The sequence below is a fragment of the Malania oleifera genome, chromosome 5, assembly GCF_029873635.1.
Source record: "Malania oleifera isolate guangnan ecotype guangnan chromosome 5, ASM2987363v1, whole genome shotgun sequence".
Taxonomy (NCBI): domain Eukaryota; kingdom Viridiplantae; phylum Streptophyta; class Magnoliopsida; order Santalales; family Ximeniaceae; genus Malania; species Malania oleifera.
The window spans coordinates 40,485,202-40,499,661 of record NC_080421.1 but is presented as its reverse complement, the minus strand read 5'-3'; the positions used below and the strand labels follow the sequence as shown (position 1 = coordinate 40,499,661).

General features: G+C 35.2%; 1 protein-coding gene and 1 pseudogene across 1 annotated transcript in view; one reads left to right on the top strand and one right to left on the bottom strand.

The window, feature by feature from the left end:
* The window catches only part of LOC131154848 (dolichyl-diphosphooligosaccharide--protein glycosyltransferase subunit 2), a 44,736-nt gene extending 42,155 nt beyond the window's left edge, over window positions 1-2,581 (top strand). Inside the window, exons 17-20 of the mRNA XM_058107636.1 lie at window positions 545-625; window positions 717-941; window positions 1,658-1,780; window positions 2,141-2,581. Of these exons, the coding sequence (XP_057963619.1) occupies window positions 545-625; window positions 717-941; window positions 1,658-1,780; window positions 2,141-2,257 (546 nt within the window). The 3' untranslated portion in view covers window positions 2,258-2,581. The remainder of the gene's footprint in view (window positions 1-544; window positions 626-716; window positions 942-1,657; window positions 1,781-2,140) is intronic.
* Window positions 2,582-4,734: 2,153 nt separating this feature from the next.
* LOC131154847 (probable methyltransferase PMT3) lies at window positions 4,735-11,424 on the bottom strand (annotated as a pseudogene).
* Between the last annotated feature and the right edge of the window lie 3,036 nt (window positions 11,425-14,460).

The window sequence follows — 14,460 nt, the reverse complement described above, 5'->3', positions numbered from 1 at the left end:
GCCCTTGTAGCAAAAAACATAAGCTCATACAGAGGGACTTAATTATCGAGGGCACTCCCATGGTATCAGTGTCTGGGATGTGGAATTTAGGCATGTAACATGGTGATTTGAAAGTGCCTGGAACTGTGATAAAACAGAAGTTCCATAAAGTTGGTTGATAAAAATCCTCTTTCCTTTTATATTGTTTCTGTATGCGGTGATGGTTGGTATTCATATGGAATTATGTGGATATGAGGTGCTGGCGTTGTGGGCATATATGCATGTCTTGACATATTTGATGATTGAAGCGCACACAAACATTTGTTCATGCCGTTTCTTGTCTTCAAGAATTCATATCACCTGTTTTTGGTCATGAGCAACAGCTCATGGCATTCATTTATATTGTGTGCACAATGCTCTGAATATTTTATTTCTTTGTAGGCTTTCAATTGTCTGATTGATATATACACTAGATCATTAAGCTGTTTTTGTTCCAGTTTCCCTTTCATTATACCTGGACAGTCCTTTTTCTTATCTTCAATGTAAATGGCATTTTATCCCATAGGACTTTCTTGGACTGGTTGACAAGCTCTTCTATCTCTCGGGAACGTATGATATCCAACTGACTGTTGGTGACTCTGTCATGGTAACATCCCCCTATTTTCGCTCTTTTTATTTCCTTCTTTTAGTGCAAGTTCTTATTCTACTTATATGCATACTTTGTATTTCCTTTTCAGGAAAACTCTTTTCTACTGGCTCTGGGACACATTGAATTAGATCTACCTGAACCACCTGAGAAGTCAACCCGCCCACCTCCACAACCTCTTGATCCTTACTTGAGGTATGGGCCCAAGGCAGAAATAACCCATATCTTTAGGGCTCCAGAAAAACGTCCACCTCAAGAGCTCTCTCTTGCATTCTTGGGTCTTACCTTTCTACCACTCGTTGGATTCTTGGTTGGGGTGAGTTTCTAATTTATATTTCCTTCATGTGTTCTTATTCAAGAAAAACATTTTTGGATGCCTGAGTTTTACAAAACTTAGGGCATTTGAATATTGTGAGCTTAGTACTTAACATGGTGCTTGATTGGCAATGACCAAGGTGATTTTGCAGCATGTTGAACCCTAATTGTATTGGTAAATTTCTGATACAACGTTCGAACTTGGCCAGTGCTGTGATGTGATGAAGTTGGATATTCTAAAGTGATTAATAATTCTTGGACAGTGTTTGATGAATAAAAGTAATGCTCATTTGAAATTCAAGCACACTTCATTAGTTGAAGTCTGGCATTTGGAGTTGAAGTGATTTCTAGCTCTTGAATGTGTTTGATGAATAAAAATTGAATGCTTATTTAAGATTCTACTACAAACTCCTGGACTTATTTCTCCATTTCGTGGCCACCTCACCCTTCTTTCTTGCACACTCCCCAGGTTTTTATGGGTAATTAAACTGGTTAAAATTACCAAAACATCAACTTTCTTGAAGTTTTTATTTAGGTCAAAAGTTGCAATGTTTTCTCATCACTTGGTTAAAATTTTGGTGACTTTGAGCTTGCACCATATGAATATATCATTCTTTTTCCCATGGCAATGTGGTCTAGTGAAGTTTGAACTTCCTCGTCATGTCTCTGGCCATTCCATATAGTGATTTATCAACGTGCTTTTGTTGTCTTTTGCAGCTATTACGACTTGGAGTGAATCTGAAGAGCTTCCCTGCATCAGCGGCACCTGCCATATTTGCCATTCTCTTCCAACTTGGCATCGCAGCTGTACTGTTGCTCTATGTGCTGTTCTGGTTGAAGGTCTGTATATACTTTCTGGTCTTGGTGGTCTTTATTGAATTTGTAGCTATTGGTTACCTAGCCACTGGACACTTGTTTTTCCTCTTAATCTAAACATCCCTCAACTTGGTTGGAGTACAACAGCTACACATTTGATGTATAGGAATGGGATGGAATCGGATTTATCACTTGATTTTTGTGTTCACTTCAAAAATTCGTTCCATTCTATCCCCATGCCTTTGCATTTCGCAAACCATTTTCTGAACCAACCATAAAGGGGGTGTTGACTTGCACTTTTTTCTTCTTCTCGTTCTCTTTTTTTCTATTTGTGATTCTATTCTTTTGTGCTTCCATGTTTATTTGTTGATTTCCTTTGCACAGTTGGATCTATTCACAACATTGAAGACACTGGGTCTCTTGGGAGCTTTCTTGGTGTTTGTGGGACACAGGATCCTTTCTCACCTTGCATCGACCTCATCCAAGTTAAAATCTGCTTGAGAAGGGTTTTCTTTTGTAAGGAAGACCTGAGAATCACTCCATTCAATAGTTGTAGTGAGTTGGTCACTGTGCTTCAATTTTGTAGGATTATTTTTGTTAATTTATTTATATACACTATTAACTCATCATTGGCAGAATTTTAGTGCACAAAATCAATTTGGAAAGGGAAAAAAAAAAAAAAAAATTACCTCCTTATGTTCAAGGACTAGGCAATTTCTTAGGATAGGGTGATCGAGTCTGAAAAAACGACTTATTTTCCTGTGTTTCGGATGTCATGTTGTAGTTTGGTTAATCAGTTAATCTGCTTCTGCCATATTTACTAAACTATGGACAAAATTTTGAATGACGGTATGAATTATGTAATTATGCAGTTTAATTTTAAATTGATAGGTATGGTTAACACTATGACTGCATGCCTATATAATTAATGAACATATCTAAACGAAGCTAATTATGTAATGTGTGCATGCATGCAAATTAATTAGTTTGAAAAATAGAACCAAATCAAATTATATACATATATATAATTGTATAATTACATACATATTAATATAGAATTGTACATAAATATAAAGTTACATATTTATATTTTCAAACTATATTAGTAATTATGTTATTTAATTACAAATGATAGTTACAATCAATACTATAATTATTTACCTATATAACTATGTGATATTCAAGTCTTTTCAATTGTGCAATTGCGAACATACTTGGATATTAAGTAGTTTGAAAAATAGAATTAGATCAAATCATTGTTTTGAAAGGCTCAATCAATACTCACTTTCAAGGCAAGACATGCTTAAAATGCCTCGAGACTCAATCTAAAATGCTAAATTTCAAAAAGGCTAACGCATTACATGTTGAGGCTTAACGCATTTTTATAAAAAGCACGCCTTTTGTGCCTTTTTAGTTGTGGCTTATGCATTTTGGGAGTGTGATTCTGAAGTTTAAATTGGTTAATTATATGTTTGTATAAAAAGAATGTCATAATATGAGTTGTTTTTAAAACTCTTAAATCTCGACCTTTCTAAAATAATTGAGAGTTGTATCTTATATCATGAAAATAGTTTTAACTTTATTATAGTATAGCCATCTCTTGTCATAATTTATGCCATGTATTCAAGTTAGCAATTTCTAAATGATCATTAAGTATTTTGCGAAGTATACGAAGTTTTTCTTTTTTACATTATATTTGTGATTTTCTTAATTTTTATTTTATTTTAAATATATATAATTTATTTAATAAATTTTTATCTTAAAAAATAAATTCTCAAAAGGCTTACGCCCCAACACCTTAAAGGCTTACGTCTCGCTTTATGCCATTGCATTTTAATACATTGGATCAAATGCGGTATGATATAAGCTTGTATAGTATTAAATTATTTATGCAATTCAATTTTATTAGGAGTAACACAGTATACCTGGACATATGTAGGATATGCCCAGCGAGCAGGCATTTGTAGGAACTCGACCTTGTTGCACTCTCTTAACCCCCATGACCATGGCATACAAACTAGGCCTGAAATTTGAAAAATATTAAGAAATATATCTATTTTGTGTTTATTTATTAAGGAAAATGAAAGATAGTAAAATATATAACAAACTTAATCAATAAAAATTTTATTTTATACATTTGATTTTTCCTATTATCAGTTAGATTGGAAGAAATTTTCAATTTTTTTTTTTTTTTTTTACATAATCTGATAACAAATAAAAAAAAAATAGTTTCTTATTTTCTTCCTTTCTCCTTTTCTCAGAACAAAAGTTAGAACCAATATTTGCTTCAGGCTTTACAATTACTCCTGCATTGGTAATTTGTGCAAGCTCTCACTTTACTGGCTGGGGGAGGGGTACACTGTTTATTCAAGAAGAATCAATTCCCAGTCTTACCACGTTATATTTAGAAGCTTAATCTCCATCATATATTTTTAAATATATGAAAACTTAAATTTAAATAAAATATATAAAATATATTGTATTATTTTTTTTTTTCTAAACTCATCATCTAAATTGCAAACACGAAATCTATACTTTCATACACCTAATTTCATTTTCTCGATGCGCTCCGATTGCACGTTTTTGTAGATAAAGCCAAGAGCTCAAGAGCATTTGCCAGATCTTTACCAAATTGCTTTTGACACCATGCTATGCTGGTCGAGACTTTTGCTAAACAATAATAATGCTTCAATTTCAAGTCCTTAAATATATAAATTTAAATAAAATAAACTACAAAATACTATGCAAATCCAAATCCAAGACCAAAGAGTACCTTTAAATTTCATTTCCTGAATTCAGTTGACATGCTGAGTCAGTCTTCTTGTTTAAGAAATCAAATACTGAGAAAGCAAGAGCCCAAGCATGATTGCCATTCTTTTTTCAGATTCTGTTCTCGTAACCAACAAACACGGATCACTGTGCATGTTAGAAGTTAGAACTTAGAACAGATGCATCCAAATCATGTTGACGCCGCAAAATTTGATCAAAAGACTAGTCCATGTTACCTCGATACTGACTATCAGTGCCTCTGTTCATAAAAATGGGAAAGAATTTATCTTACAATGCTCAAATAGAACAAGATGGGCGATTAGGGGGAGGAAATAATGTGATTCTAATTTCTATTGAAAGTAAAATAAATAAATAAATAAGACAACATTGAATGCTACATGCTGAACAAAAGGAACTATGAGCACCAGTTGGGCCGGCTTATGCCCCTGTAATGCCAAAATTTATATGGAAAGAGCAAGAGTTTGAAGAGGGAGAGACCGGACAACTTATTCTGCGTCTCTGAGGCGATCACTTGTGGAGCCAAATTTTCTTTTGGATGACCAAAACCATCTCATCCTCTTCCTTTTCAGGGTCAGGCTCAGTATCAGCAGTTGCCACCTCCTCCCAGTGCAATGCTGCTAAAAATTTCTTTATGAACCCCACCACTGATCTCTTATCTCGAACAATGATGAAACCTGTGGGCCTAATTATGCGATCCATCTCAAACAATAGATCCTCCGCACTGCAGCCCTTCTTTTCAATGTCAGAGAAGACAGTCCAAGCATGGAGGAGGTCGTAAGTTCGTGGGTACGTTGAGAAGGCTTCACACCTGCCATCATTTGTCAAAAGGCACTTTCAATAATTAAAAGTGACAACATGATTCTGAATGCCAAAAAAATGTTTGAAACTGGACGATAAGAATTACGTTCACTTTTAGGCTTGGTCAGCAGGAGGAACGTTTCTTACAATTGCCCCCTTAGTGCTCAATTTCCTTCTTTATTTGCTTTTTCAACATTTCAGGGACTTTGGCCAGTGTGTGCTGACATTTGGTAGGGGAATTTTTGTTTAAAACCACTCTCGCCACAAGGCATTTACATCAGGACTTGGTTTATAGAAGTTCTACAGGATAGTTGTGAGCGAGGATAGACAATAAGTTTGATTGAAGTTGAATAGAGAGAGAGACTTAGTTAAATCCAATTACCATGCTGTCCTCAAAAGAAATATGGAATTGAGCAATATTTTGAAGTCTAAAGTTACTCAAAAGGTAGCCTTTTTTTAAGATGGGAAGCATCTAGGAGCACTTTAGAAGTATGAAAGTTACCCACAGGGTAGACTTCTCAAGGGAATCAGCTGGGAGTGCGTTTTGACTGCAGAATTTGCAGAAAATGAATGTAGCATTGGTGAGTAGATGCTTCTTATATAAGATGGAAAAGAAGTCCTAAATCAGAACTTCCTTCATTCTCCTGCTGTAAAGCTTTGTGATGGATAAGTGGTTAACCATTAACCACCAATAAAGAACTCGAGATTGCTTATATTGTAGTCTTTGTAGATATACATTGATTTTTATCTTAGTTTGGAATTTTGGTCATTTTAGATGTTTAGTTAATGTAGGGTTATTTTGGGTATTTTAACTGCTTTTGTGTTATTTGTAATTATTTGTTTTGTTTTTATGAGATAATTATCATATTTTGAATTCAGAACTAGTTTTCTATCCCCCTTTCTGTCTGGCACGCAGCCCTGTTCCTCATTTTCTTCTTCCTTCTCGCTCCTTCATCCCTTCTCTTCTTCTCTCTCTTTCTAGCATCTCGCCCGTTTTCTCTCTCTGTTTCTGTTTATCTCACCATCCTGCACCACTTTGGGAATTGGTATATTAGTGTATAGTGTTGTTCAGTATAGGTCATTGGATGAGGTTGCTTCATGTCAGTAAGAGAGGAACTTCTAGCTTGGCAAGCATTGTTTGGAAGGAAATCAAAAGAAAGGCTTGGAGCTTCCTCAGGTTTAGGGCTTCATCTTTCATGTGCTCTATTAGATTTTGTTGAAAGCTTGTGCTCACAGTTGTGGAGTATCCTCTTCGTTTGCATAATTTGGGGTTGAAATAGTTATTAACTTATTATGATGCTTTGAAATTTTCAATAACTAAAATTAAGTGTTTTAAAATGACAGGTTCACAAGGCTCCAAGCTAAACTGGGCAATGATGGTTTACTAATAAACTTATTCAACGTACCAGTCATGAACTGTGCCGATCAAGCCTCTGTCATATATTATTTTTAAGGTATTAGGTCCATCTTCTGGCACCACATTCATTACCCAAACAGGCTTCTCCTTCAGAGCGGCTGCAAATGACCCCATGTTTGCCTTCATGTCCATCAAATTCCTCAGTGAGTTGGGATTAATCCTTGGGCTCAGAAGATTCCAGTAACTCTCAACCCTTTTTTGCCAAACTTCCTGCACCATATTGATCATCTCAACATCAGTTCTTGTGAGCCTAATCTCTATATTTCTATAGGCACATATACACTGGCAGACGAGAATGATGCAGCATAAATACATCAGGATTTACTATCACTTACTGTGTCCTTCTCAAACATTTCATTGGAATAACCAAAATCAGCTAAACGAGGAGGTGGAGCAGTCAAGCGAGCAGGCCAAGGAGCCAATCCACTCCCTCTTGTTCTCTGGTTTTCTGATGGAACAAACAAAAGATCTTTTCAGTCCAATACTCTTTATGAAGTAATCGAAACAGCTAAACATATGGAATAAGGAAACCGACTATGAACACAAAAACAAATCTTGGAAGAATGCCATGTTCCCTTCCTGGGAATGTAAAACTGATTGGCAACAGATAAACATACTGAATAAGGAAACAACTATGAGAATAAGCAGAATAGATCTTAGAAATTAGCTATGTTCCCTTCATGGGAACACAAAAAATGATAGGGGCCATTGGGTCCTTCCCGACTCTGCAACAGATTAGAGCTAATTGCCCTCGGTGCCCAACCATCTAGCATCATTTTTGAATAAACCCATCATCTTAGACTATCATTGTCCAACCAGCATCAGGAAAGTGCTGGGTAGCAGGAATTGCTGGTCCCATGTCCGTGGATACAAGCCACATTGAACATGTACTAACCACTTTCCTGTAAATAAAATTGTAAAGCAATATTTTGCTTGTTATTTTATCATTATCAGAAAGCAATATGCTGCATTGCTGCTATGTGATATATTATTTTTCTAAAGGAGGGTAGTTCTCAAAATATTTAGAGGTAACTAGGTCCATATCAATGTGATACCAATTCAGATGAGTCAGACTCCACAAAATCTTAAAACTCAACTGGCTCCCGCAACCAGGGTTATTCCATAAAGTCCAAAATTGTTCACAAAATTATATCAGACTAGTAGGGGAAAACAACTTTCATGCATCATTATGATGACAGGCAGAAGAAGCAAACTGCAATTTTTGATACGGTATTACAAACAAGCAGCCATCCACAAAACATACCAAAATTTTAAAAAACACAGTATGCAAAAAATAAAGTACTTAAAAGGTCCTCCAAGAAACTATTCTGTAAGAATTACAAGTGAAATTATGGGTCCTATTAAAAAAGGAGTTCATTAAATAGAAGGAAAATTGGTGAATGCAAAATTATATAGAACAAATGAAAATTTGTTCACAAACATATGACGTCCATTTCTTAGTAATTTGTTTGGGAAAACAACACTCAACTACATTGATTTTTTTTTGGTTAACAAAAGAAGATATTTATTTAATAGGAGAAGAATTTACAAATAAGACATCTCCCGTCAAAGTTCTGGAACAAACCGGAAGAAATAAACTAAAAAAACAAAGAAAGATTATGAAAAATCAAATCAAAAAATTCCTCCCATCTTGTTGAACTTCCATAAAACTTCCAAGTTCCAACTACATTGATTGTGAAGCAATATGTAACTTGTAGTGAGTTTAGGCCAGCAGATCATACAGTCATTATATTTACAGAACATTTTATCAAGCATTGCCATTCTATTTGACAGACTCACTCAGGTCATGAGCAGTTATGTCATAGCCTAAAAGTGACAAATGGGAAAAGTAGAAAATAATACTCACGATCAGAGTAGGGAGTGATGCAAGTTTCCATAGGCACGCCCCAGACTGCATCTGGATCATCATCAGATCTGCAGAGAGGAGGTTGAGTACCAGACTCTCTTTCCATGTAACAGTCATTAGTCAGTGGTTTGACCCAAATTACAGTCTGATTTCTTTTAGCAGCTATCTTCCAGCACATGCGCTCCACAAGGGCACTCATTTTTTTCCAGATTCTCAAATCTTCTTCATCCTGTGCATAAGCTTCAGGAGATGAGTAGGCAAAATAGCCTCCTGGCCTAAGCAACCTATCTAGCTCAAGAAGAAGGATCCCATTCCTTTGAATCCAATCAATCCGACAGCGAGAACAGTGTGCAAGTTCAAATGATCTACTTGGATAAGGGAGCCTCTTTGTTCCTAGAACACCAAGATAGGCAGGAATCCCTCTCTCTAGAGCAAACTGGATTTGATTTTGATGCACATCATTGGGTGCTAAAGACATTGCAATTATGTCAGATGAAAGAAGGTAAGCTCCAAAACTTGCAACTCCACAACCAACATCAAGAATTGTCCGAATCTTTCCTCCATTGTTTAGATTATTGTTTGGAAAGTTCAACATCTGCCACGTTCAATCATTAGTATGAGAGAGAGAGAGAGAGAGAGAGAGAGTCTCATTTCTATAATAAAAGGTCAATTTCTTACATTTGCAATTGAGGCAATGTATTTATCAGCTCCATAGTGGAAATGTGTTCCTCCTCCAGGGAATACAATCTTTTCACCTTTGACAACCATCCAATTCTGATCTGACTTCTCAGTTGCAAGGTGGGTGTGAGGTATATTCACTTTCCATACTTCATCTCTGCTTGTTGGCCACTTTATCGGGACCTGTAGCCATGATGGACAACAAAAAACTTACACTTAATGATGCAAATACGTGGATAGTCAATGCAACAGAATTTTGTTAGATCTGTTTCCTGCAAGAGACTTGAGCGGCACCAAACCTTGTAACCTGGTGGTGGAGGAATCAGGCAATTGTAACGCCTTTCAGGCTGTGGGCAATGTCTCTCGTAGTGTTCCATCAATGACAGGTCTAGCTTCAGCCTTGTCTGGTATATAAGGTGCCTATCTAGGCAAGGAATCAACTCTGAATGCTGATTATCACAAACCTTAAAGATGGAAATATAAGCAAGAGAACTTAAGTCAGATCATTTATATGCAAACACAAAAATCTTAAAACTCAATAATGGGGGGTGAATTCCCCTCAGCTGCAAATAACTTACAGGAATGCTCTTTAGTATTACATCATCATCTCCATCTTCTCCAAATTGATTATTGCCAGTATCAGCATCACCATCCCCACCCCAATAAGAAGACCCAAGTTTTCTTAAAGATTTAGTACCATATTCTAGAGTTGATGTTCCACGGTTTCGAGAATATACATAAAGAAACCCAAAAAATACTGTCAAAATCAATATTGAAGTGACCAACCGCTTCTTTGGAGTTGCATCTGTTCTTCCCCTCATCATTTTCAGTAAAACAAAATCCTGTATTCTATTTCCACTTCAGCATGCAGAAGATCAAACGCTGGACTTCATGGCACAGTGTTGATCGTAAAGGATCTGTTGCAAATATTACATCATTGGTACTAATTCAATGTTTCCCTCCAAAAAAGGCCAAGATTTTTTTCAACAGGTTGAAACTTGAATTCTAACAAACTACATTAGATTCCCCTTAAATTTAAACAGAACTAACAAATAGAAAATAATGAATCTCCACCAAGCAAACCGAAAAATACTCGTTATATTAAAGTCCGCCTACCTACTAGTACACAAGATTCAGCAAACACATTATTCAAATCATATTTCTACATAATAAAGAGAACACATATAGCCCAAACTCAGGCAAATCAAGCACTAATATTAGGTCAAGAACACCCTTGCATCAGTTATCTTCAAAACAAGACCAGATCCAGCTGACACCACCACCATCAACTCAATCACTCATGAAATTAAGACCCTCTATAAATCAAAACGAAAAGCATTAAATTGTGTAATGATGAAAACACATCCGTCTTACATGCTTAAGCAACTAAGTTCATTCTCAAAACCGGTCGGTTCCCTTTTCAAACATGGAATTACTTAAATAGATATAACCATAACATCCAGAAATCATGAGCATTGAAAATAAATAATTTAAAGACTAAATAGGCACAAGCAAACCAAGTAAAACAAAAGCATTTTTTTCAGTACGTAACAACTGCACTAATCCACAAGGAAGCTACGAAATCAAAAAGGAGAAGTCCAATCGAAATCAACCCTGACCAGGTACAAATAACTAAAATAATAGCAATTACGATCTGCAATATATCTGACCAATATAACAATCACAGCAGAGAGAGAGAGAGAGAGAGAGAGAGAGTAAAAATGGGGGAAAAGTTCAAAAGTGGCATGAAATGTCAAGCACCGACAACTTGCCAGAACTAAAGTGGGAAGACATTGATGGGAGCCAGCTCACAAAAGCGTCGGCAATATATTCTGGGCGAAAAACAAAAAACAAGAACTCAAGGAACTATGACTCGTAGATCTAAAGAAAGCAACAGAAAATATTACTATTCTTCTGTTTTCACACGAACCCATTTCCCCCTGGTGGCTAGAGAACGAAAAAAATCATCACATTTCTCCCAACAATTGAATTTGCCGAGATCCAACCAACAGAAGCATAAAATAAGCAAAACCCACGAAGCAGATGCTCAAGAAAACATGTTGAGAATTTGAAGAGGGCTGTTGAAGAAGGAAAGTACCTGATTTGTAAGGGAGCAATGAGAGGAATCTGAAGAGGAAAGAAAGGGAAGAGAGACACAGAGACAGAGGAGAGGACGTAGGTAATCGGAAAATGAATGGGCGGTGAAAGATCGATGGGAATCTACTGAGAGGGAGCACGTGAGAGAGAGTCATCCGGGGCGCAAGGGACGGCGTCGTTTTCGAGCATTACTGCTGTTATTTCTCCAACTTGTGTGCTTGCTTTGTTGGGTACTTCAGTTACCGTTTTTTTTGTTACAAATAAATATAAATAAGTAGTTTAAGTTTTTTATTTGTTATGCATAAAATATTTATTACTTTGGAGCACTGTAAAAAAAAAAAAAAAAAAAAAACAAAAAAAAAAAAAAAAATATATATATATATATATATATATATCTTAAATAAAAAGTTACGGAAAATAGTTACGAGATGATCTATGGTTTTGGTCTCTTGTGAGGAATTGAATAGTCCATATGTATTTTGTATTATTATAAAATATTTTATAAATTAAAACAAAAATTATAAAATTATTTTAAAATATGACACAATTAGTTTGTACCTTATAATATAATATTATCGCCCTATTATGTTATTTATAGTAAATGAATTATTATATCATTAAAAAATAAGATTATATTTTATTAAAATATAATAACATAATTGATTATAATACTATATAATATTAGCATAACACTAAAATATTAGAATACATATATTCTTATCTTATTCCATTATGTTCATAAAATATCATAACAATACATTGTTGTATCATGCTATTATGATATTGATAATAAATAAAAGATCATATTATTAAAAAATAAGATGTTATTATATTAAAATATAATAACATAATTGATTATAATATTAGCATAACATTAAAATATTAGAATAAGTATATTTTTATCTTATTCCATTATATTTTAAAAATATTATAACAATACAATATTGAATATGCATTTAGTATCCTACTATGAAATTATAATACTTATTAAATTGTGAGAAGATAGTTACTCTAATTAATACCAGTTGTCAATTGTCAAACAATAGTTTATGGTATGGCTCTTATACTTCGGGGGTTTATAAACAAAGGGAGAAAAACATATGAATATATTCTTGGTGCAGGGCAAGCAACAACAAAGACTCGTCGACGAGGAGATACCGAGAGCCAGAAAATCTCAGAGTTTAAAGACTCGTCGACAAGTGGATAGACTAGTCGACGAGTGATCTTCTCTATCTCGTCGACGAATGCCCTGTTCTCCTCAATGAGTGCTTTTGGGTTGCAAGAAAATATTTGAATTTTGAATGTAAACGGTGTTATAGTTGGGGATTTGAGGGAAGCCTCCAAGGGCTTGTTATATATGTTCTTCTAGGCATATTTTGATAAGTAAGAGAGTGAAAGAGGGGTGAGAGAAGGAGAGAAGATCATTGAGTGTGTATCTTTGATTTTCATGGTGAAATCTCTTGCTGATTGCTCCTGTGGATGTAGGCTTCGCCGAACCATGTAATTTCTAGTGTCGTTGTTCTTATCTTTACTCTTTTTTTTTATATAGTTATGGTTGTGGAATGATTCTGTATTTCACCATTTGATATTGTTGTAAGTGTATGTGTGATCCTTTACAACAATATCGTTATTCCGCTGCGCATTGTTGGAAGAGACCCTATTTTCACAACAATTGGTATTAGAGCATGTTGTATGGCCTCTGAATTGAAGGATCTCTTGGTGCAACATGGCTTGGTGAGAGGTTTATATAGAATTTCAACCAGATAGCATGGATGCAACAACTTGGAATGAATTGGGAGCAATCATTCATTTTTGTTTGGCTAAGGACGTGCTGTATTACGTCATAGATGAGAATTCTCTGGCATTAATTTGATGAAAACAAAAATGTCGATATATGTTTAAGGGTTCGTTAAAATTTGCAAGTGTAGTGGAGGAAGACTTAGAATGTAATGATAGAGTTATGTTACGTGTTTCATCGGGTTGGGAGTACCTCACGGGTGATTCTTGGATCTTAGATACCGGATGCTCTTACCCTAGAAAATGGTTTGCCATCTACAGGTCAATTTATATTGGTTGTATTTTGATGAAAAATGATATTTCATGCAAAATATTTGTTATTGGAAATGTCAAAATCAGAATGTATAATGGTGTTGTAAAAGTCATATGTGATGTAAAACATGAATCAGATCTAAGGAAGAATGTTATTTCTTTAGGTATTTTATGTGACGCCCCAATTTTCATACCATTTTTTTTTTTCAATAAACAATACCCAAACATCGGCCACGTCAGAATCTCTGATACCATTTCAGCGTAACCCGACTCGAAACGGGTACTAAGTAATCAGTAGAACTTATATAAACAATCCTAACAGTGAAAGTCAATAATTACAAACCATCTATAATATAAATACCCAGAGTAATGTACATCCATAATATATACAGGTCTAACCCATTTCCAAAATAGCAAAATACCCTAGGGGTAACATACATCCCTAACTCAAAACACTCACCCTATCTATTAGGGTGTAGGCTCCTCTATCTCAGAGCTCTATCCCATAGTTTGTCACGATTCTCTGAAATATTTAGATATTTGGGTGAGACACATCTCAGTAAGACGGAATAAATTATTTACAGTGTGTGGCAGTAAGTGAAACGACCTGCTTATTTTACCATAATTTTCTTTTCCTATAGTAATATTCAATATAATAATTCTAAAAAATTATAATCAATCAGGTAAACCATAACCCACCTATACCCATGGGTACCAAGGGTATACCTGAAATACAATTCTGATACTTAAGCAGCGGAAAACATAAAATTATATACATGTCAAATTACCAATCAATACAATACCAGAGTTTACTACAACCGTCGTATGAATACACACAACCTAGAAGATCCAAAAAGAGTCCTGGGGTCGCCACCCAAAAATCCGTCTGACCCTAACAAAAAGACTTACCCTTCAAATAAGATAGAACAATTGAATCTTAACGCTGCGGAGCTCTATCCGCTCTTCTATCTAGGGCTCCTGAAATGTTTATATAGCTAGGGTGAGACA